General features: G+C 45.2%; 1 protein-coding gene across 4 annotated transcripts in view; it reads right to left on the bottom strand.

Moving 5' to 3' along the window:
* Window positions 1–21494, bottom strand: part of Sec14l1 (SEC14 like lipid binding 1) — a 60617-nt gene extending 39123 nt beyond the window's left edge. Inside the window, exons 1-2 of one of the 4 annotated variants that reach the window (XM_063242342.1) lie at window positions 21217–21494; window positions 19144–19236 (exon numbers count right to left, since the gene is read on the bottom strand). In XM_063242342.1, the coding sequence (XP_063098412.1) occupies window positions 19144–19206 (63 nt within the window). In that variant the 5' untranslated portion in view covers window positions 19207–19236; window positions 21217–21494. Of the gene's footprint in view, window positions 1–19143; window positions 19237–20650; window positions 20672–21216 lie in introns of those variants that run through there. The other 3 variants (XM_063242344.1, XM_003464776.5, XM_063242343.1) reach the window with 3 other exon arrangements.
* Between the last annotated feature and the right edge of the window lie 2781 nt (window positions 21495–24275).

The following is a 24275-nucleotide window of genomic DNA, read 5'->3' as shown; positions in this document are numbered from 1 at the left end:
CCAAGATGCTGGTCATCCTGTTCCCATGCCCATTCCTCTGCTACGGCTGCTTTGTGTGGCTGGGGATCAAACCCCGGATGTCCACAGGCGAGGCAGGCAACGATTTACATTCCCAGCTGCACAACAGTTCTAACACAGTGTCTCTGCGCTAGTGGACAAGAGAAAGAAATTTCTACATTTCTGCTACAATACTCAAACTTCCCGGCAAGGTGGCTGCGTCCAGTGAGTCTGCCCTGTCCACCTTCCCTCACACACTGCCACATGACTGGGTTAGCAGGCAACAGCAGTTAACACAGCACCAATGGACCCTCCCTCCAAGTTAAAAGGCCTCACCTATGCAAGTGTCCGCTCTGGAACTGGGCATGTGGCTCAGCTCGCATGAGGCCCTGGGTTCCAGCCCCAGCAAACCCTCCTCACCAGAACATTTTGGCTCCATAGAGGGGTCATCAACCCAGTTCATCCATGGTAAGGCATTTTTAGTGTCAAACAACAACAACTCTAAAAAACACTATCACACGACACATTTCTCCTGGACTCTTCCTAAAACACAGTGCGATCCCCACTCCGTGCAGGACTCCATGTAGGAGGGCAGTGTTCTCACAGCCCTGACAGGCAAGGCAGGGAAGACCTCAAACCTAAATCACTGACAGTCTCCTCCTACAAGCATAAATAACTGCTATAATACCATTCTAGCCACTTTGAGATGTTCTTCCACATATTTACTGGCCCTTTGGGTCCTAAAACAAAACAAAGAGCAAAGAAACAGAGAGGTGGGCACAAGAAGCAGCAGGCCAGGCCAGCGCCTGCAGAGAACAGGGGACACCCACACAGCCGCGGCGTGGGCTCTGCCGCCCCGCACACTCCCACTCCCAGGGAAAGCGGGTGTGTCCGCACGCAGGACAGCGTCCTGCCACCCTGATCCACGCTCTCAGGGTGTAATTCAGTGTGCATCAATACTCCACTGTGTTCAGCAGAGTTTCACAGTCCCAAGCAGCTGAACCATGGGCATACGCACAAAATGTGCATGAAAACAAAGAATTATGCTCAAAGAAAAATAACCACCTAAATCTTCTAAAAGATTAGCAAGTTTCACTTGGCTATAACAGGATGCTCTCTCAGTCTCACCTTGGATAAAATGCTCCAGGCTGACCCAGGTAAAGCCACAGCAGAGGACTCCTCCTCACCTCACTAGGCTGGTAAGCAGCCATTACCTGCACAGCTGAAACCCTGCTTCAACAAATCTCACCTTGAAGTACTTATATTGTTCTTCAAGAATTGTCAGGCACGACCACTAGGAAATTTCTATTAATACTAAAAGACTGACCGGACATTACCAAACTTTGAAATAAAATTCAAAGGATTATCTGGTGTGCTTGATTAACTGCATCTTCTGCAAGTGAATTTCTATTAGGAAAATAGGGCTCACAATAGTTTTAAGTGTCTGCTCTATTTCTGAAAACCCCAGGCCTGCGGTCTCAATGTCAGCCTGGGAGCTCCCTGCTCTAAGGATTTCACCATCTGGAAAGAAATCAGTCCAGACATTTCCGAGCGGCTCTTATGGGTCCAGTATCCTTCGGCACTGTCACATGGGGCTCCAGTCAGAAGGTTCACAGCACCCTCAGAGATGCAGCAACTGTTTTATTCGTTCCAAACATCTTGTAAAGTACTGTGTCCTAATAACTTTGTGACATTTGAAAAAATACATTTCAATTTAAGAAAAAATGTTTTATTCTTCAATAACTATGATTATTTATAAGGTTATGCAATGCTAACGACACTGTACATCTGTCAAAACCCACATGCATACCCAGTACAAAAAGAAAACTATTTTTAAACTACTTTTACTGTTCAGTTTAAAATAATGTTATTAATATTGGCTCATCACTTTGACAAACACACCACACAAAATGTTAAAATAGGGGAAATTGTAAGAGGAAAAAAATGAATTACATGAAAACTCTATACTATCTCTGAATTGTCTATGAACCTAACATTTCTCTAAAACGTTAAATCTACCACACATGGAAAAGCTGGATGTGGTGGTGCACACCTGAAATCCCAGGACTCTGGGCCATGAGGCAAGAGCTGAAGTTTGAGACCACTCAACGTTTTAGTAACCTAGGCCTTCAAAGATGAAAAGGGTTGGAGACGCTCAGTGCAAAGGCCCTGCATTTAATTCTCAGTAGAAGGAAGGAAGGAAGGGAGGAAGGGAGGAAGGAAAGAAGGGGGGAGCAGGGAAAGGCATCAAGCAATAATTTGGCCAAAGGTAAAACCTGATTGATTCATGTTAAAACGAAAACAGAACGGAAAGCAGGTGCATAACTGCAGGATGAGGGGCCCCCGTGAACAGCATTCCTGAGGACAAGAAACAAGTCAGAAGAGAGATTACCAAACCAACGTGGTATTCCTGAGAGTCCATTACACCATAATTATGCAACATAATTCTCATAGATGGATGCATTTATAGGTATAATCTTTCTACGAAATGAGGGTTTTTCCTCATTTTAAAATGAAAACTCTGAAGCTGGCCGGGCTCTGAATGGGTCTGCCCCCTGCAGCCAGGGAGCACTTGATTTCAGAGCACATGCTAGGGAAAGACTGGGTTTCCCATACTGGTCACACCACCAACAACGCGCTGGGGAGAGCTGAGCTCACGGAGCTTCAGTATCTTTGTCTCTAACACGTAGCACAGTTCAAGGGGTAAAGTTAAAGTACTCAGCCAGCCCTGACAGAACACGCACAACACTCCACACACATAGCTGTGTCTGCTCTACGCCAGCTCCTCTAGGGCAGAAAGCACAGAGGAGACAGTAAAGACACTGCCAGTCCAACAGACCAGGAGCCAGCTGAGCTCTGAACAAGAGAGAGGCCATGTAGCGCAAATAGCTTAAAAACACCTATTGCTGGGCATGGAGGCTGAGACAGGAAGACTTCAGTGCCAGCAAGGTGTACACAGTGAGTTTAAGACCAGCCTGGACTACATAGTGAGTCTCTGTCTCAAAAACAAAACACATATATACACACACACTACTAAGCTTTTCTGTTTTTATCTTTTTGAGATGGGGGTCTCACTATGCAGTTCAGGCTGATCTCAAGCTCACTCTGTATCCCAGGCTGGTCTCAAACTTGCAACAATCCTCCTGTCTCAGCCCCTTGAGTGATGGGATTACAGGAGTGCACCACCACACCTGGCACACCTCTAAGCTTTTCATTAGCATTTAGTTTTCCTACTATACTTTGGAAATGCACCAATAAAATCCATGTGTTCACCAAACTAAAATGACAATTACTATTTCATGACGCTAAAAACATAAGATGTAAATCTCATAGAGCTCTATTGGAAACCAGTAGTTTTAAGTTTATAATTAGACAACTATAAACCAGACCTGGTGGCCCATGCCTGTAACCGCAGCTACTCAGGAAGCTAAAGCAAGAGGATAACAAATTCAAGCCCAGCCTGGGCAACCTAGAGAGCCTCTGCTTCAAAATAAAATAAGATAAAGAATTAGCCAACCAACGATTTTTTTTAAATGAGTTAAGTATAAATAACAGCATATGGATCTCTTTCCTTCTGTAAGGAAAAGGCCAACAGAAGATAGGAAAATGATTTCAATTTAGGCGCTGAGACCAAAATATTACCTTTATAACACGAACACAGGGAACACAAGCAATGAGTTGGCTACTTCACTGATTAGCTACACTATATATTCCATTGCTAGAAGCAGAAAATATGGCCCTGAATGTAAACAGCATTGAAGCAACCTGGGAAGAGTTTTCAGAAAACAAAAAAGGGGGGTTAACAAAATGTTCTCCAAAATGGTTTCCGGTTGCAAGTAGCCCTGAATTAGGCTGATGCGAATGGAAACACTTGCCACAGAAGGAAGAAACACAATCTAGCGGGAAGAGAAAGAATTCATGTCAGGAGCACAATTGCTGGGCTCCATGGTGGCCCAGATAAATGTCAACTCCCACTGCTCCAAGGGGAGTCATCTACTGTTCTCCGGACAAAAGCCTTCTGGGGCCATCCTGCACAATTGTGTACCACAAGCACACCCAGCTCTATGGCCTTATGTTTTCTGGAGGGTGGTACTGTACCAAGCCTCACACATGCTAGGCCAGAGCTCCAGTGCTGAGTTACATCCCCAGTCCATAGCGTTTTCCGAGACAGGGCCTCACCAATCACTAGGCTGCCCTGGCACTCACAATCCTCGGACCTCAGCTCTGGAGGAGCTGGGAGTACACGGGTGTGCCACTGCTGCCATGCCTATCTAGCTCACACTATCTTAAACCCATTATCTTACCGGCTTTCCATCCAACCCCTCCCACCATTCCCATCCTCACCCAGACAATTACCCTGCAGACAACTGAGCTGGCCAAGTGTCTTCTCAGCACTGTCAATTTAAGAGTAAATTAGAGGGGCTGGGGATTTAGCTCAGCGGCATAAGCGCCTGCCTTGCAAGCAGGCAGTCGTGAGTTCGATCCCTGGTACCGATAAAAATGAAAAAGACCAAAAAAAAAAGAGTAAATTAGAGCCTGCCCTCTCCATGGACCTTGACTGAAATCCCAGCTGCACTGCCGAGAAGCTTTGGCCTCCAGTTCAGGAGAACACAAAGACTGAGAACCTGCGGTGACCTTCTTACTGCGCGGCAGGGAACCAGATCAGACCAGACACTTCAGAGGGGCAAGAGGTTAGAGGGAGGGAAACGCACTGCAAAGTGGCCCCAGGGGATTACGGAGCATGTGTCTGCCTGCTGCAGGCCCACTGTCTGGAAATGCTGAGGAGGGCATCGGCAGTCGGCAGCTGGCACGGGCCTGCTCCAGGCTGCAGCATGCATGCAGTCAGCTCTCACCAACCAGGCATGGTCCTGTGGCAAGCACCTTAAACCTCAGTTGCCAAATTTGTAAAGGGGGACAAAAGAAGAGCCTACCCACAAAGTTAATTATGAACAGCTTAGTGAGATATTAAGCATTCCTCAAATGCTATCTATTGTCCTTAGACCTTCTGTATATTAGGTGTTTTGCAAAAGGTGGCCTCAGTGGCCCAGGATCCCCTTGCTGGAACGTCATCTTCTCCCTCATCAGACCAGGCACTCTGAGTGTAGAGCACTGCACGCTACAGAACAAGCACAGCAGAAGGAGCTGTGCTCAGCACCCAGGAAATGACAGGACCCCAGGTGGCAGACTGGTGCTCTGCTCACAGACTGGCCACCCCAGCAACATTCGGCTCTCTGCCTCCCTGGTACGTGACTAAGAGTCTCAAACTAAACTGCCTTAAAAGTTTTACATTTTTAAAGCTGAGAACCATCATTTATAAAGCATTCTAGAATGAGAAAGAAAACAAGATGGGGAGACTACAGATTTTCTTTAATCTCTCCCCGTCTGTTGACTACAGCTGAAGCACACAGTGTGAATGCCACGTGTGAATGCCTGCAGACATGTTGCATCCAGCAGCAGCTAGAGCACTGCCACACCTACTGTCCTCTTCCGTCTTACCTGTCACAGAGACCGAAATTAAAGTGACTGCCAACAGACGCTCACCTCCAGCTTCACTGCACTTTCCACAGAAGAAATAGGTAGACAGAAGACAAGGGCAACTATAATTTTAAAATTGCACGCTTAAGAAAAACTGCAGCTTTTAGGACACAAATTTTGTCTTCCAGGAAACTTAAAAAACCTCTTAGAGTGTTAAAGACCCAATGAGCAAGTACAGTGAGTTCCTGACCAATGGACAAGTTTGGTTCCAGGAGAACATTTGTAAGTCATAAATCCAACATAGTCTCTTACACCCGACACAGACAGACATCATAAAGCATGAAAAACCACACACACACACAAGTACAGTACATTCCCAACTGTACTGTGCCACTGTCCACCACCACAACACACAAAACACACAGCAGCGCGGCTGTGGTAATGGCTGCAGGTATGTGGGGCACTGCGCCGATCTGTTCCCATCTACTCATGTTCGAGGAGCGAGATCCCCTCGTGTCTGTGAAAGGGAGTGACTCAGAGGTGCCTAAGCTGAGCTGTACTGTGAAACCGGTCCATGCTCTGCACCTGTGAGCTGCCCTCTTCCTTCCTGACCTCTAACCTCAGGGAAGCAGCACAAGAAGTCTGCAGCACACTCTAACCTTCCAGACCGGGAAATGGCTTCCATCCTAACCTAGCCCACCAGGCGGTACCAACAGACATTAGGAACACACATCCCACATGTCTTGAGGCCCTCAGGCCCAGACCAAAACGTACCTCTCTCGAGGCCTCACACTCTATCCGAGTGTGCACTAAACTCTGCCTCCTAACCCTTTCTAAGGTCTCACACTGATACACCTGTGAATCCTTTCTGTGTTGTAAGTCAATGAACCTATACCCTAGCCTGGGAGGAGCTGAGTCCCCATCTCCTCTCTGGGGACTCCTCAGAGTCCATCTAGTGTCAGAAGAGCTCCTCATGCATATTTGAAAACAGTTACGCCAACAAACTGCTCCCACTTAACACAGGTCGGCTAACGTTTATTCCCCTTCCTCTTTCCATCTCTGGTGGTTTCCATCACAGGTTGGGTATCAAATAAAACTCAATTTAAGAACCTGGGTGATTTGGATTGAAGTACACAAAAACCTCTGTGACTCCAAAATCACTTATCAAACTGGGGTAATGTAAAAACACTTTTAAGAGAAAAAGGTTTTCGTGAACCTTTGGTGTTGATTGGTTATTTTTATGTTACTTACACAGGTGCAAACAAGCTAGGCAAAGTGAAGGCAGGTAGCAGTGTCTCGGGAGGCTGAGGCAGCTGGACTACCTGCGCCCAGTTCTGGGCCAGCTGGGGCAATGTAAAGAGCCCTGAAAGACCTCATCATAAAAATAAAAAACAGGAGGAGACACCATCTAATGATACATTTAAAGGGGAAGCTAAGCTGGGCGCCGACGACCTTCTCCTTCAGCACCATGGAGTTGAGTGGCAGGGCACAGCTGCCTGGCAGTGGGCAGGGCTGCTCCAGAGAAGCTGGCTAATGACTCACTGCTCCCACCACTTTTCTCTATTTAAATCTTCATCTGTACAGTGCACAGCCTGTGAAGCAACCTGGGCTATACTTGGCGCAACACATCATAATAATCACACTCATCACACACAATTCTACCTCCATTCTTTTTCGTATTTGCTTTCAAAAATTAAAACAACATCATCTGGGAGCCACAAAACAAAACATGAAGCAAAGCACTGCTATCTGCTAAGGCTCAGCCATAAACATGATGGAAGCCAGAAGACCTGGGGCCGTTTGTTTTCTTGGTTGCTGTTGCTGCTATCAAAATAAAAATACAACACGGGTCAATTCCTGTTAGAGAACTAAAGGGTACCAGTTAGAAAAGACAGGTGCACATGTCTTTAAAGAGACCTTTATACTGATCTCTGTCAATCACTTTGAATGTCAAATACTTCGTGTACCTCAATTGCTTACCTGAGTCCTACACGAACAAGACTATGCACACTGTTATGAGAAACTTTTCTTCTCTGTTTTTCATGTGTTTTAGTTAGTATTGAAAACAACTGTATGATGATGAAAAACATCTAATGAGATCCAAAACAGGCCATGACTTTCTTTGTTTCTTTTGTGTGTGTGTTTTATACAGGAATCAAACTCAAGACCTTGTGCTTGCTAGGCAGGCGCTAATGCTGCTGAGCCATATCCTCAGCCCTAGGCCATGACTTTCAAAAACCATTCTCAACTCATAAAATGTTTGATCTAATAAAGAACAAACTGATCGTAAATATATCTCAGACAAAAAATAGTTTTGCATATTTCTTCAAATCAAGCTGGAGTTAGATGAGCTCTGCATTTATCTGTGAAAGATAAATTCATGGACTTAGAAAAGCATTTGGTGTTCAGGGAATTGCAGCTGTCAGCTTTTTAAAAACGCCATGTGTTTGCCCACATAAAAGAATCCAATGAGCTATGGAAATATTATCTGGCTTCACGAACCAGAAAAAAAGCTCCATGGAGTCACAAGGCTGACAATAGAAGTTAGTTTAATCTATCAGAAAAGTATCCTATCCTAGTTATTAAATTACTATTATACAAGTGGTATTATACCCACCAGGAACCTTGAAGCATTTATTATTCAAATCACAAAAAAGGCTGGAACATCAGTAGAGCACTCAACTGATGTTCAAAAAGCTGTGGGTTTGCCCCCTCAGTAGGGAGAGAAGGATGATGGAAGAAAGAGAAGAAAGGAAGAAAAGAGGCACAGAAGCAGGAAGGAAAGGAAATTCCGATTTGGTAAAGAAGCAAAACTTAGAATAGTTAAAATTTGCATTCTAAACTAAATCTGTGTTAGAAAATTTTAAACAGGGCTGAAGAAACAGCCCAGTGAAAAAGTATAAAGTGCTTGCCTAGCATGCATGATGCTTTGGGTTCCACCCAAGCACTAAAAAAAAAAAAAAAAGCCAGGCATGGTGGCACACTTCTGTAATCCCAACACTCAGGAGGCTGAGGCAGGAGGATTACTGTGAGGTCGAGTCCAACCTGGGCTACATAGTGAGACTTTGTTTCACAAAGAAAAACAAAACTGAAATAAAGACAGGTACTTGGAGAAGAGCTTTCTAAATATTAGTAGTATAAATCCTTCAATGCACCAACAATTACCTAAATCAATTTTTTTTTTTGTCTCTTTTCTTTTTATCAGTACCAGGGATTGAACTCACGACTGCCTGCTTGCAAGGCAGGCGCTTATGCTGCTGAGCTAAATCCCCAGCCTAAATCAATTTATTTTTTAATATATATATACCTGGTAGCGTTTAGTTCTGGCCTTGGTTTTTAATATATACACAGGTATTAAAATAGGAAGAAGCAAAGAAATATTTATTTTATGATTGGACTACCTCAAGTCACAGAATAACTTACTAAGCAAAAAGAATCACTTAATAGCCAACTTCTCAGGTTTAAACTTGGATAAATCTTAGAAAATTATCATTCTATCAGACTCAAGAACTTTACTTCAAATAAACTTTATGCTCTGCAGCAGAAGTGTAGAAATGGTCATTCTGATATCCTCTGTATTCATCACTGGGAAAGAAGGTCACCAAGTCAGGTCAGGCATGATGGCACAGGCCAGTAATCCCAGCACTCTGGGAGTCTGAACTATGGCAGGCAAGTCTGAACTCAACATAGTCAACACAGCAAAACCGTCTTACGGAGTTAAAACACTGGGTTCAATTCCCAGTACTGTTAAAAAAAAACACACACACACACACACACACACACACCACAATGCTGGACATGTTCTTTAGGCAGCCATACTAATTACAAGCATTAAGTTGCAGTCCACTTAACACGATCTCTATTCTACTCCCAAAGCATGATATGCAATTTCTGAAACATGATCCAAGTAGTGCATAAGTCTAATCAAAGAACATGTCAGCAGAACCGCTAGTCAAGACTGTCACAGACTAAGTAATGTAGGACACAGAGGCAGGAGTTCCAAGACTCACTTATTCTTCAGACAAATCTATTTCTGAGAGCTTCATGCACATTCAGGATAAGAAGCAAGGTGCTTTGATTCACACCCAAGACCCTTCCAGCAGAGAGAAGGCAACACAGGAAAGCGCAGTGACCCGCGAGGAGGCCGCCACAGCCTCGGAGCACAGCGAAGGGGCCTCTGAGCAGGAGCAGCAGCACCTGGCCCAGTCAGGGGAGGAGGAGGAGGAGAAGTACTTGGCAGGCAGGCGCCAAGCCATGAAAACATGGTATGCTTGAAAAGTGCAAGCACATATGTACACAAAAAAGCAGAACAAATCAAATACAGCCCTGCTAGTGATTATGGGGATGAGGCTGCAGAGAAGGACAGCAGGTCAATGGGGAAGCACTCTGGAACCAGGCTAAAGAACAGGAAACTCGTCTTTCAGGCAGCGCACCACCACTTCGCAAGTTTACACTACACTAGTGAGCGGAGTGCTCAGCTACAATTCGCAGATCTTGCTGGACAGAGATGAGGTTAGGATTTGGAATCAGGGGCGAAGCCACCAAGACTAGAGGAGCAGAGCCGGAGCCCCTAGAGCAGACACTTCTCTAGTCTGCTCATCTGGCTGCCAGAGCGAGGTTCCCAGTACAAAGGTAAAGTGCATGTGCATGACGTCAAACAGAAACCCAGAGGGCTTGGAGTGGGGTATTTCACGGATTTGGTTTTCGTGTGTGTGTGTGTGTGTGTGTGTGTGTGTGTGTGTGGGTGTGTGGGTGTGTGGGTGTGTGTGTGATCCATTCAGCAGGAGCAGGCAAATTCTGTGTCCGAGGTACTAAATCTCCCTTGGAAGAGTCAAATGGACACAGCTAGAAGGTGAGGTCTAGAAGCTCCTGAGAAGCATCTAGACTGAGTAAGGTTTTGTTGTACCTGATTTCTCAAGTGAGAGCTGAAGGCACACATTTAAATGAGGCTGTCCAGAAAGAGCCATCAGGGGAAAGCAAACTTGATACTATTTCTGAAACAGCATTAACTACTTCTTAAATGCCTATTATAGCCATAAAATACAAAATATACAATGGGAAGTCCCCAACAGTAAAATTAGAGAGAAAGAAAAGAATCCATCTTTACTTGAGGACAAGGTTATAAGACGATGAAAAAAAAGCTACGAAGATCACAAGGAGTGGACCAGAGATCCAGAGATGCAAGAGGAAGAAAGCTAAGGATGAAGCCATCTATCAAATATATAACACATGGGTCCGGAGTTTAGCTCAGCAACGTAAGTACCTACTTGGCAAGTGCAAGGTCCTGAGTTCAATCCTTTGTACCAAAAACAAAACAAAACCCCAAATATGTAAGACATGTATAAATGGTGCCTTACCAGTAACTCAAATCTTCTTGTGCAAACAGGGCAGTACAAGTTTATGCAATATGCAGACACATTCTTTTTTTTTTCTTTTTTGTTTTTTGAGGTGGGTGTCTCCTGTTGCCTAGAGCAGCCTTGAATTCCTAGGATTAGGGAATTCTAACTGGCAACAGCTATTAGGACTATCAGTTATGGACAACAGCCAGGACTACATCTGGTCAGACTTTTCTTTGTAACAACAAAAAGGCTAGTATTCCTAACATCAAAATGCACCTTTCAAAGACAATCACAAGGTGACATACACTTTGTTTTATGATATTTAAGAGAGTTTGCTGTTAAGGACCCCAGCTGTGTATCTTGTTTCCTGGCCATTACAGGCATTTAATTAATAGTAAATTCCACTAGAACTATGTCAGTCTTCTACAAGCTAAAAACCGAGAGAGAGAGAGAGAGAGAGAGAGAGAGAGAGAGAGAGAGAGAGAGGCAGGCAGACAGAGACAGAGAGAGAAAGTAAGTTGACTGTAATAGACCCCAACTTACTCTGTCCCTACAGATTTCTCCATGGGAATATCCTGCCCTGCACTGCTCAACATTCCCACTCAGAGCTCCAATAAGGGTTAGGGACCGACCAGCACGACTGGAGAACTCAGCCCATTACAATACACCAGCTACTCATCAGCCCTGGGCCACACTTCTGCCAGCACCTGAGGCATACACTACACAGAAACCTGCCAATACCTCACTCCTCTCTGGATGAAATACAGTAGGTGGTCCAAGTCAGTGGGTTAAAAAGGCGCCCTAAAAAGAATGGGTCTCCCACTTTAATTTGGGAAAAGATATTTTGCATCTTCTTTGCAAAATTACCTCAAACCATCATGGGAACAAAAGAGAAATAGCTAGTTTTAACCACCACCATGTCAGGACCCACCCCCCCACTCCACCCCCACCCCCGCTGGTGTTTAAATAGAACCAGTGATGAATTGGCTACACTGAGGCCTGGGCTTCTCCTCCATTAGCGGGAAGAAACAACTAAGTCAGCAAAAGCTTGAGGTGAGCGCACAAGACAAATGTTCCAGTTCCTCTAACAAATCGATAGTAGAAAAAGAAACAAAGGGAAGGAGAATGGTGGAGAAAAACAGACTTAAGAAACAAGCTGAGCAAATAAATGCAAATGATTTTACTCCATGCGAAGATCTAAATAACTTATACAAACAAAGACTGAAGACAAATGAGAAAATACTAACAAAGGTATGTTATTAGATAAAGAATTATTAATATCTTTATTATGTGTGATAATAACATGGGGTTGTGTTTGAAAAAGTCCTTCCAACCTACTGAGTTTTGCCTCAAAAAAAAAGTCTACTGTAGTTAATAGCTCAATAAAAGAAAAAGCGTGCTCTCTCTCTCTCTCTCTCTCTCTCTCTCTCTGTCTCTGTCTCTCTCTCTCCATCCTGCAGCAGTGAGGGTCACACTCAGGGCTTCCCTCACACCAAGCAAGTGGTCTACCACTCAGCTACACCCCCAGCCAAAAGAGGTGTATTTTGGTACCACGCCTAACCACCAACCAGAGACAGAAATACAGAAAGGCACAGAGATGAAATTTAAAATGAGAGGAAGATGCCCTTTGACAAAATTAAGGTAGAATAAAGATATTTCATGCTAACTACAGCATGCTGAGAATCTGGTACACATGGGACTTGAGTGGGAGGAGGAGAAAGGAACACAAAGCTCAAAGTATTTTCAGGAAGGGAGGACGGGAGAACGAACAGCAGGAGAGGACAGTGGTCCACCACGCAGACTAAGACAAGGGAACACAGGATGGTTCCAGCACCCAACTAGCCGACGAAAGCCATCTGGACACAGCTGTATGGGGAGCACCAGTCTCAGGCCTCTGCACCCCATCCCAAGCACCTTCTGCATATCAGTGGCTCACAGCATAAAATCAGAGTGGACTTCAAGAAGAGCAAGCTCACCTCAGGCTACCATAAGGAAGACTACCGGTCTCCTTATCTGTTTTTTGGGTTTGTTTGTTTGTTTTTGGTTGCAGTGACTGAACTCAAAACCTCCTACTTGCCAGGCAGAAGTTGATGCTGCTGAGCTAAATCCCCAGCCCTCTGTATGTGTTTTACAGATGAAATTGGCACGGGTGAAGCAAGAGCTAAATAAATGCCCACCTCATCTTAAACATGCATGCACTCTCAGCAGAGTCTCTGCTACATACAAAGGCACTCCCTGCACCTGGGATTAGGAGGTGAGGAAAGGGCAGGACGACACAGAGGCACAGGGAGGACGTGCTCAGGCCCTGCCTCACCTGCCTTCATGCATGGAGTGTGTTTCACTCTATCACTTCCTCATAGCCTGGCCAGTCACTGGCCTAGTTACCAGCGGATGGAATTAGTTGGAGCCAGGCCCAGATTTGCCCTTGTTTCTGAGCAGATTCTTTCTCCTTTCTCCTCCTCTCTCTGTCTGCCCTCAGTGGGAGGACATGAGACCCAAATGGAAAAAGGAAGAGCCTAAAGAAACAGAAAACAAAATGCAACAGAGGACAAAGAGAGCAAACTGCAAGTTTTGTTTACTATGCCACTTAATAACAACTAAGCTGCCAAATAGGTGTTTCAGTTATTCAACCTGGAAAAACATACCTCTTAAATGCCTCTTAGTGTTTGTCAGTAAGGCTTTGCATAATTTATGAAGAACATTAAAAAATCAACAACTTCATCACAAAAGGGCCTTGCCCTCTGAGGAGGCACTGACTAACCCAAACAGCAAAGCATGTTACTTGTCTTCCATGGAAACACTTCTTGCCTGAAATCTGGACTGCGGTTACTTTTCACATCTAAGCTTCCACTTAGAACGACCTTATAGCTGGGGGGGGTGGGTAGCTCAGCAGCACAAGTGCCTGCCACGCAAGTGCAAGGTCATGAGTTCCATCGCCGGTATCACCCCCCAAAAAACCCCAAATGAACACAAAGACCTTATACTCAAAGTCCATGTGAAAAACAGAAATCTACTGATCACACACATCTGCCTACCTATGTACTTAGTATCAACACTTTAAGGATCAATCCACTGCCTGGAGAAACAGGAAAAACAGTTGCAGAATAACACTGAGGACCTAAAATAGAAAACCAAGCATAACTGCAGCCCTAAATTCCTAATACTGCCACACCATCAAGAACACGTCAGGCACTAGGTGGAACTCTGCGGCAGCACGCTCGCCAGCATGTGTGAGGTCCTGGTTCCATCCCAGCACTAAAAACCAGGAGCACACCAAAGGGAAGAGAAGAAACATGAGGCACGCCTGCAAAGCTGTCAGGAAGTGGGGCAGGCAAAAGGAACAAGAGCTGGAGAGGCAGATGGGGAAAGGCAACCATCTGAGGAACGGGAGTACAAAGGGAAGGCTGGGCAGCCCAGGACAGCACGGAACACCATCTATGGAATACTGTGCAACAGGCAGGCACAACAGAGGCAGGCAGGGCCCTGCAGAAAAGGGAAAACGGTGCAGAGGTGAGAGGCCAGGCAGGAGGAAACCACCTCCGCAGAGTGGAGAGTGCACACGCTGCTTTGGGGTGCAGACCTGAGGTCCAGTGATGCGGGGAGGAAACTAACAGGTAACTGCTGAGAGACGGCCTCGGGCTACACAGACCCAACGGGGACAGGGAGGAAGAAGGGGTTTGGGAGACATCAAGACTGAGAGAACAGGGACTCGGGGATGGGCCAGGTAGGGAAGGAAGGCACGAGGTTCATGAAAGGCCTGGACACGAAAGGAAAAGGACAAGGATTCGAGGTCTATGACACACAGAAACCACAAGCACCTCTTCTACCATGTGTCCAACCTACCAAAGTGACAGCTGCTCCCAGCAGAAAAAAGATCAGCCAGGGAGGGCTCTCAGGCCTTCCCTTCAATCATTCTCTGCCAGGGAACCCTTAACGGGAAGAAAGGGCTGCACTCTAAGTTTCAAGTGCCTGAGCTTTCAAACCTGTATTTTACCCTAGAAATTTCAGGATAAAACACTCCAACCAAGCAACTAGGAGGTACGTTTCCAACTCTAAGCTCCCAATCTGCGGAGCACACCCCAGAGCCCAGGGAGACCATAAACGGTTTAAAGGCATAATCAGTTGGAGTGGCCTTTTTGGATTCATTTCTCCTCCCCACAAGCCAGGAAAAGCAGCTATGGGAAATGAAATACATCTGGCTGATGCTACAAGATTTAGAGATGGGCCAGAGGTTTAGCTCAGTGGCACAGGTGCCTGCCTGGCAAGCACAAGGTCATGAGTTCAATCCCCGGTACCAAAAAACAAAAAAAGATTTAAAGATATCTATGGACAAGAGCCTTCATAAAATGCTTCAGGATACACATTACCAGGGGGGGAAAAGGTGCACAGGGTGATAAAAACAACACTAAACTTAATCAAATCTCTGCCACTAAATGTGCAGGGTTTCCATAAGCACCTGCCTGGCAAGCACAAGGTTGTAAGCTCAATCCCTGGTACCACAGAAAAAAAAAAGTGCAAGTTTTACCTCCTCGGTCTCAGATGCTTCAACCCTCAAAGCAGGGTTGAGCTCAGCAATTTCTCCTACTCACTGCCGCCTAGCTTTCTTCTTCTGTGCCAATATCTAACTAAAGGATTACCCTGAAATCCTGCAGACACCTGCTAGAAACCTCCCCTTCAGTTTTGCTTGCTTAAATACCATTCATTAATTCAAATGAGTTAATGAGAATATGACTTTTAACACTACTGATTCCAAAACAAACAGTAAATCTGCATCAAATCCTTCGAGATGCAATTCACGTGTTTGACTCTAACTAGTCACATTAGGCGCTTTCTATCTAAATAATTTTCTGTCAATCCTAAATTATAATTAAATTTTTGTTAAAAAAAAGCCAAGTATGGCGGCGCACTCTTGTAATCTCAGCACTCAAGAGGCTGAGCCAGGAGAATCATTGCAAGTCTGAGGCCAGCCTGGGCTATAAAGTGAGCTCAAGGCCAGCCTGAAACGCACAGCAAGACCCTGTCTCAGAAAGACCAAAAATAAATACCAAAAAGAGCATTAAGTTGGGTCAGTTCATTTTCTCCCCACCTGTCACCCATTAGAACTCACATAAATTAGGACTCACACGCACCTGCCCATTACTGCATGCCTACAACCTGCCAGACACTCCTTTAGACTGTGCAATGCCCTGGGAATCACTGAAGCACCCTTTTGAGGTTGTCACAAATACTTCAGTCAAGGCCATAGCTCATGCCTGGCAAGCACAAGGCCCAGAGTTTGATTCTTGGTACCAAAAAAATAATAATGATAAATTTTTTAAAACCTACAGTTTTGCCCTCACCTTAACTGTGTACTTCTTCACAGTGAGTAATGAACTATAAAGGACATTTCAGAGTAATTCTAATACACTATTGTTTTTTCTCAATGAGAAAAAAAAGTGAAGCAGTAAGGATGTTACACCACACAATTACCTTCAGAAAAAGGGCCAGGGCCAGGGATATAGTTCGGCAGCACAGTGCTTGCCTGACAAGCACAAGGTCCTGAGTTTGACTCCTGATACTCCCCAAAAAAAGGAAAAAAGGGGGGGGGGGTGACAAATTACATCATTCAAAAATCGTAACTGCTTCACAAACACTCTAGTTTTGGAAGGAGAAGGTAACATATTTCAGTTTCAGGTTAAAAATATTTTCCAACAATTTAAGAAAAAATTAACACTACTTAAAAAGCAATTTGCAAACGGCTTAATTTTATAAGACCAGGGTCAGTTCACAATCTGAATTTTGCATTCTTTTGTAGTTAGCGCACAGAATTGGCAATGCAAACTTCAGTTTCAAACACAGTAAAAGAAATAAGGAAGTGCTGAACATTACACAATCAAAACGCCTCCCTGTTAAACCTAGTGTGGGGATAAGAGACCAGTTTGTGAATTATTAGGACACCTCCTGATTTTCAAATCATATGTAAGGTTTTGGAAACCACGGCCAGCCGGATCCTTGTGTCAGACCCTCCACAGCAGGCAGACAAGATGCTCTGCTTCACAGGTCACCTGCCCCTCTGCCCTATAGGACACTTCTTCACCCCCTCCCCACAGCCTGCAAAAATAAACAAAGGTCAGGCAAGCCCCTCAGAGAGTCCTCCAGGCCCTCACCAGGTCCAGGGGAAGAAGTGAGCCAGAACGAAGCTCTCCCACATGTCAACTAGGAAACATGACCAGAACAGGTCACCTAGAAACTGAGAACACAAGAAATGCCACAAAGTTGAACTAGAGCCAGAAGGGTTCCGGCCAGCTGAGAAAGCACATGAGCTAAAGCCACAGGGGAGGGGAAACTCAAGTGAACAGAGAAACCAGTTGGTGGCAGGACAAAAAGGCTCTGCTTATGGAGTGCGACAGGCCCTGCTGGGTGAAGTCCCAGGGACAGCTGCTGCAGGAGCCCCAGAACTGCCAGGAACCACCACCCTCCACTGCCAGGCTGCAGCCTGTCCCAGCTGGAATTTCTCCACTTCTGCGTGATTCCTATCAACCACATGTGTCACCACTAACAAACCCCCTTTCAAACTGGCTGCACATGGCCAAAGCCAAATCCACACAGGGCAAAATGCAGATAGGAAACCACCCTTCTGATAAAAGTTACTACATAGAACACTGCACACCCCTACTGAAAGGCAAGGCAGACCTGTTTTTAAGAAATGTCCGTATCCCACACACAAACACGGCTCACAGGTCACAGGGAAGGGGTTAAGAAACCTTCTGGCCAAAGGATGAAAACATGCTCTGTCTTAAAGGCATGGGTGACTCTTGTTAAAAGTTGACCGGGGGGGGGGGGATTTAGCTCAGCGGCATAAGCACCTGCCTTGCAAGCAGGCAGTCGTGAGTTCGATCCCCAGTACTGATAAAAAAAATGAAAAAGACAAAAAAAAAAAAAGTTGACAGTGTGCAGTTAATAACTGTATTTCACTGTATAAAATTATACTTCGATCTTAAAAGTAACTGAACGTCCCTTTGTTACCTTGACAGGATTTGAATTTTTTTTTCTTGTGATGCTAAAAAGTGCTGTGCATGCTAGGCCAGCACTGAGCCACTGAGCTACATCTCCAGCCCATTATTTTGGTTTTCAAGACTTCATTGATCTAGACAAATCTCATAAACATAATACTAAGCAGAAGCAGCCAGATCCAAAACACCTGAGTTTCCATTTATATAAAGAACGGAAACAGGCACGAGTCATCTTTGACGCTGAAACACAAGATCAGGGCTCACTTGGAGAGGGTGAAGATAAGGGCTGGGGACACACTGTCATGGTGAGCAACAGCTTGGACAGGGTGGGGACAAAGGCACAGAGCACGAGTTCTTACCAGGCTGCTCATGCTCTGCTCCCAGTCTTAGCACTAGTAACACAGGTATGTGTTCTGTCTAATAATATGCATGTTCACAATAGATGCATTTTTCCTGTATGAATCACATGTATGGTGGTGCCTCAGTTCAGAAACTTAAATTCTTTCCATGATTCTAGCTGCAAACCAAATTGGACAAGATGGGAATCAAATTTCTCCAGAAGATCAACAATGAACCTGAACCACTAAATTTGATTTAGAAACGATAGACAGACAGACAGATAGTTCCTTAATAACACAAAAGGGGAAGAATATTCTATAGGGATTTAAAAGTAATTGAAAACACCTGAGACACCCACCTATGCCCAAAGCTCCCCTTCAAACTAGCAGCAGAAGCAAGAAACACACTTCACATCCCTTTGTTACTTTAACAAAGAAAAACGGTAAGCCAGGTGTGGTGCATGCCTTTTAATCCCAAGATTTGGAAGGTCAAGGCAGGAGGATAGCCCAGAGTTCAAGGCCAGTTTGGACATCCTGAGTTCATGGTCAGCCTGCACTACAAAGTGAAACCTTGTCTCAAAAAACCAAAGAAAACCAGCAAAATTCACAAGAAGTATTTAGTCATAATCCCACTTCTGTGTTTTCAAAAGGAGAATTAACACAAATCCACACATTACTCTGATGTGCACTTTTTTTAAAAAGTGCAGATTTTGATTTTCAGAGGTTTTGTATTTTTAAAATGTGTTACAGGACCAGGGATTTAGCTCAGCAGCACAAGTGCCTGTTTGGCAAGCACAAGGTCATGAGTTCAATCCCCAGTACCACCAAAAAAATCAATTAATTAAAAAATAAAAATGTGTTACATAGTCTAGATACAGTTTATAAGCATAAGAACAGAATTCAGTGAATGGAGACAATGAATGTAAGTTTACAGATAATTAAAGTCTAATACTGAAAAAAATAAGAAGCCAGAGAGTAAAGCAAAATACATAGAGTACTTACAGCCATAATTAATTCAAAGGGGTGTTTATACACCCTCACGGGTGACTGGTATTTCTGCACCATGATTGCAGTACAACAGCAACCCTCTCACACCTGCAAAACATAAACATACGTGACCAATAAGCAAGATACAGGAAAAAAATTAAACCTGCATTACACATCACCATCTTCTAGAGTGAAACAGGCCCACAATGCACCACACAAAACCAAAATCAAGAGATACGCAAATACACAGGCGCAAGGGGAGTTGGTAAACCAACTAAAAACCAGGCAAGAAGCCCACGTTCCATGAGGGAAAGCAAACTCCACCCGCCTCACAGCAGCCCTGGTCCGCTCAAGTGGGCTAAATGATTTGACACTGTCCAGCAATAAAGTGCTTTTAGGGTTCTATTATCCTAATCACTTTCTCATGAAGAATTCATACTAAGAGTCAAATTTAAAAAGATAACACATTCAGATATTAGCTCTGGAAAATACACAAAAATGAAAGTTAGAGGGGAAAAAAATTACTGTTGTCTCAAATTATGGAAATTTGTCTTGAAAGCTAGCTTTAAAGGGAACTGTTGTTTCTTGTTTTCTTCGTAGACTACAATACCAGAGACTGTCTTCAAATGGCAGGGGGGCCAAGCACCTAGGATAAAGGGGGGCCCTGTATTCTCAGGCCTCTGCCAGCAGTGACGGTTGTTAAGTCAGCCATTGCCCCCACTCCTACATGCACAGAATCGCTACTGAAACTACATAATCACTCTCCAGAGCCAGCCTACGTGGATTCTTCTGAAAAGGCACAGTGGTGTTTGGAGTTATCTGGGACTCTTGTTTATTTAAAAATGAGGAAGAAAGACAAACACAAAAAAACAAAAAAAAACAGGAACAAATTAAATCCAGTGAGCCTACCTGTTCTGCTGAGGTTAATCATTAAGAGTGTTATTCTATGCTGAATATGGCGAGAGGATATTCAAAAGTACAAAAGTGAATATCCTCAAAGATCCCAAAGCATAGCTGTAAAAAACTAAAAAAGAAATGATGACGATGTATTTTATTTCACAAAACTGCTAATCTGTACTACTGCATTTCCACGATGTTTACTTTAAACGGATCTGGAACTTTCTCTATACCTCTCGGGAAGGTGCAGGTTATGCTGGAAAACAAACTATTCCAGTCAGAAAACGACTAAGGAATAACAGAGCGACTTGGAGCAAACCACTTTTCTTCCCTAATGCCGTCTGTGAAAACCAAGGTTTGGAACTGTGGATCTTGAAACGCGGCCAGCTCTAACATGGTGAATGAAAATCTCGGCGAAACTCCAAGCTGTCCTCCCAACTCGACTAGAAGGAAACCTACATTAATCTTGATTCTGGGACTTACACGTCCTGGTGCGCAGGGACCAGGTTGTGTTTACTTTTGCCAACGGTACAAAATGCTGGTACAAAGTGGGAACCTAGTAAGATTTTTAAATTTTAACTGGGAAATTAATTTTAAGGCAGCTGCTAGATAAGAGGATGATTACCGGGTACAGACAGGAGTAGGAAGAGAATGCGAGAACGCGTGATGCTCGCTGAAGAAACTGTAACATCCATTCCGGATTCCACTGCGTGGCGGAGCCCAAAGCGACTACATAGAAGAACCTGCTAATTCACCACTTCTCTGAACCCCGGCCAGTTCCCAGCTTAGGATGCTCAGGTTCAAGTAAACACCCTGCGCGGGCATCCGGAGTGACCAAGACCGAGTGGCATCCAGAACCAGGGCTGTCCTACTTCAACATCTAGCAAGCACAGGACCCGGTGGCCCCCTTCCCTCAGGCTCTGGGGCTCCGGAGGGGTTCCAAGCGGCCGATCGCGGCAGAGGTGGGCCGGGGCTTGCCGCCGACCCCAACTATTCCCGCGGCTAGGGGCGGGCGCCAAGGAGTGGGGGCCCGGCAGGGCGGGGTGGGGTGCGAGGCCCGCTCCGGCTCGCGCTCGGGGCCGCAAAGCCCGGCCAGGAGGCCAGGAGAATGCGGGGGCCGCGCGGGGGGCGCGGGGCCGGCGGGCGGGGCCGGGGGCGCGTTCGGAGCCCGCCGCGGCGATGCGCGCCTACCTCGTGTCAGAAAGGCCGAGCCGGGGACTCGGGGCGGTGGGGGGCGCTCATGGCGGCGGCTCCGCGGTGTCCTCGCCGTTCCGCCGTTCGGCGGCCGCCACTAAACCGCCGGCTCGGGGGAGGGGTGCTAGGACTGGAGCAAAGAGGGGCGCGGAGAGGGCTGGAATGGTTGTTACGGTGACGGGGAGGGCGGGGCCGAGCGCCGGAAGGAGCGCGCGTGCGCAGACGCGGCAGAGTAGGTGGAAGCGGGAGGGGGGGCGGTTGCTAGGGAGGGAAGGAGTAACAACATGGTTGGACCTGAACTGCGCAGGCGCATCTCCAGAGGGCAAGGGAGAAGTGCTGGAGGAGGTCTGCTCCGAGCCACCTAGGCTCCAGCCAGAGGACCGGCAGGCGGCCCCGTGGCTCCTCCCAGTTGCGCGCGTCATGGGGCGGGGCATTAGCGAGAGGGCGGGCTCGCGGGTACCAAGCGCGAGGGGGGGGGACGAGGCACAAAGAGCTGAGGTGCTGGCGGGAGAGCTGGGACAGGGAAGTTCGAGAGCCCACCGAGTACCTCAGCTCCCCCGCTCCGCTGCTGCCCGGGACTCTTCTGCCTCAGGAGCGTCCCCCTGAGCTTCCTCATTTTTTGTTGACGTGCACTGACCACAGACTCGCAGGGGGATGGAGAGGAAGCAAAGACCAGGGTGAAGGGGAAGACTGCACCGATCTCAGTCAGCCATCGGGACAGCTATTGTAGACCGAGGCTGTGCGGTGGCACGGAGACAGGAAGCGTGAGTCTTCAATGAGCTGCTGTGGAGTTTCGCGTTTCAGCAAAAGAGCATCAGTCCTGGCTCCATTGAAAAAGCCTGTGTCACTTCACATATTGAGACATCCAGGGGTCCATAGAAGGGACACCTGGCACCTCCACCCACACGGCGAAGCTGTTTCCGTGACCAACATACAGTTTCCCCGTCAGTGTCACTGTTGTTCCATTCACATGAGTCACTCGGGGTGGCTGTATGTTTGAGGCAGACCATTGCATACAACAGTTTTGGAACTGTTTTGGAATTTCCTTTCAGGGCCTGTTTACCAGCCACACAAGCAAATCATTCATTACTTGATCGCATCTTGTTTTTCAACTCAAACCGTCATTTTCCAGCTTGATCACCTTCATTTACTAAACTTAGTCTGACTGACTTTTGCCTGTGTGCAAGTCACATCCACCTTCAAAAGATGCTTTGAAAAAGACACAGCTCACGTAAGATGAGCCTCCTGGTAGCCTTGAAAAAACAGCATTCGTTGAAATGGGCTTGTGGGCTGGGGATTTAGCTCAGCAGCATTAGCGCCTGCCTAGAAAGTGTGAGGTTGTGAATCTGATCCCTGGAACAACAAAAAACCTCGCAGTGAAATGGGCTTGCCAAAATGCATCTCCACTAAGTCTCTTTTAGACACAGTCACATGTTAACAGGAAATAGAAAATAAAGGTACAAGCTAAATGACACCGTGGAAAACAATCTAAAAAGTGCCCTCAAACAAATAATAAAAAAAAAATGGAAGATTTATTGAGCCATACATTATGACACATGATCTTTCAAACTTTAAAGAAAAACACTTATCAGTCAATTGAAATATATGAACTTTATTTCCATCTCGATTTGAAGAAATAAAATAGTAAAAACGTTTTTTTGAAACATATATGAGGGCCAGGGATTTAGTTCAGTGGTGTAAGCACCTGCCTGGCAAGCAGAAGATCGAGAGTTCGAGCCACAACACCAAAAAAAAAAAAAAAAAAAAAAAAAAAAAAAAAAAAAAAATTGATGCTGGGGATCGAATCCAGAGTCTTCACACAAGGCTATATACATAACCTTTTTTTCTCTTTTCTTTTTTTTCCCCAGACAGGGTCTTGCTAAATAATCCAGGCAGGACCCAAACTTGTGATCCTCCTGCCTCACCTTCTCAGAGCCCAAGAATTACTGGAATGGAGCCTCACGTCTGGCTTAGTAAAAATATCTTTGGATAGGCTAATTTAAGCATTATTTGAACAAACAGTTGTATTAAGAAATTATTATTGAGGCTGGGGATTTAGCTCAGCAGCATAAGCGCCTGCCTTGCAAGCCTGCAGTCGTGAGTTCAATCCCTGATACTGATAAAAAAAAAGAAATTATTGATTCTTAGATAATAGAATTATATTCAGTATTCCTTAAAGATACATAGATGTATATAGCTCCAACTAGCTTTAATTAGAGATATTTGATCCCTAGCACCACCAAGAAAAAAAATTAAACCAGCTTTTTGTTTCAGGCACACATAATGAAATATTTTGGGATAAAATGATATAATTGTTAGGGTCTATACCTAGACTTCCAATCCCCCAAATGGGTGCACGGCGAAGGCTCAAAGAATGAGACACACGGCATGGTCTTTAGGGCTGCAGAGGAGTGAAATCCTCGGCAGAGCTCATAACTCTACTAGCCGGCCAGGTGACTGACCCTGGGCAGCCCGTATTTAATCAGAACAAGCAAGGAGCTGAGTGGACGATGGAGGAAATCTGAGTAGGACCTTGGGAGGGGCTCAAGGACCCCTCAGAGCAACAGACGATGCTAATAAGGAAAACTATCTAGAAAGTCTCCAGGGGCCTCAGCTGTGGCCTGTCTTGCCCCCTGAAGGGTCTCCTCATTCTCAGTTCAATCAGGCCCACGCCACACCACAGCCCTGCATGTGTACTCAGCTTCAGTGCTCTCCAACAAATGATGCATGAGATTATCTTCAAAATAATTCAGATGGAGAAAGAAATACAAAAGTATACATGAACCAAGATTTGCTACAAGTTGATAACAGTTCATTATATTATTCCATCCACTTTTGAATATCCTTGAAATTATCCATCCAAAAAATTATTCATGCAAAAAAGTTTTGAACAAAAGATACAGTTTATCACTATCAGAGTAAAAAACTAAACTATAATTACAAAAGATATTTTATAAAAAGTCTTAAAAAATAGCTATAGCTCTAAAATATATGAACCAATTTCCATTTATTTATTTGTTTTTTGTTTTGTTTTGTTTTTTTGAGACACTATGCAA

The sequence above is a fragment of the Cavia porcellus genome, unplaced genomic scaffold (assembly GCF_034190915.1).
Source record: "Cavia porcellus strain 051 isolate PalLab524CR breed Dunkin Hartley unplaced genomic scaffold, mCavPor4.1 scaffold_32, whole genome shotgun sequence".
Taxonomy (NCBI): Eukaryota; Metazoa; Chordata; class Mammalia; order Rodentia; family Caviidae; genus Cavia; species Cavia porcellus.
Note: the sequence above shows the minus strand (reverse complement) of the source record. Positions and strands in the feature narration are given on the sequence as shown.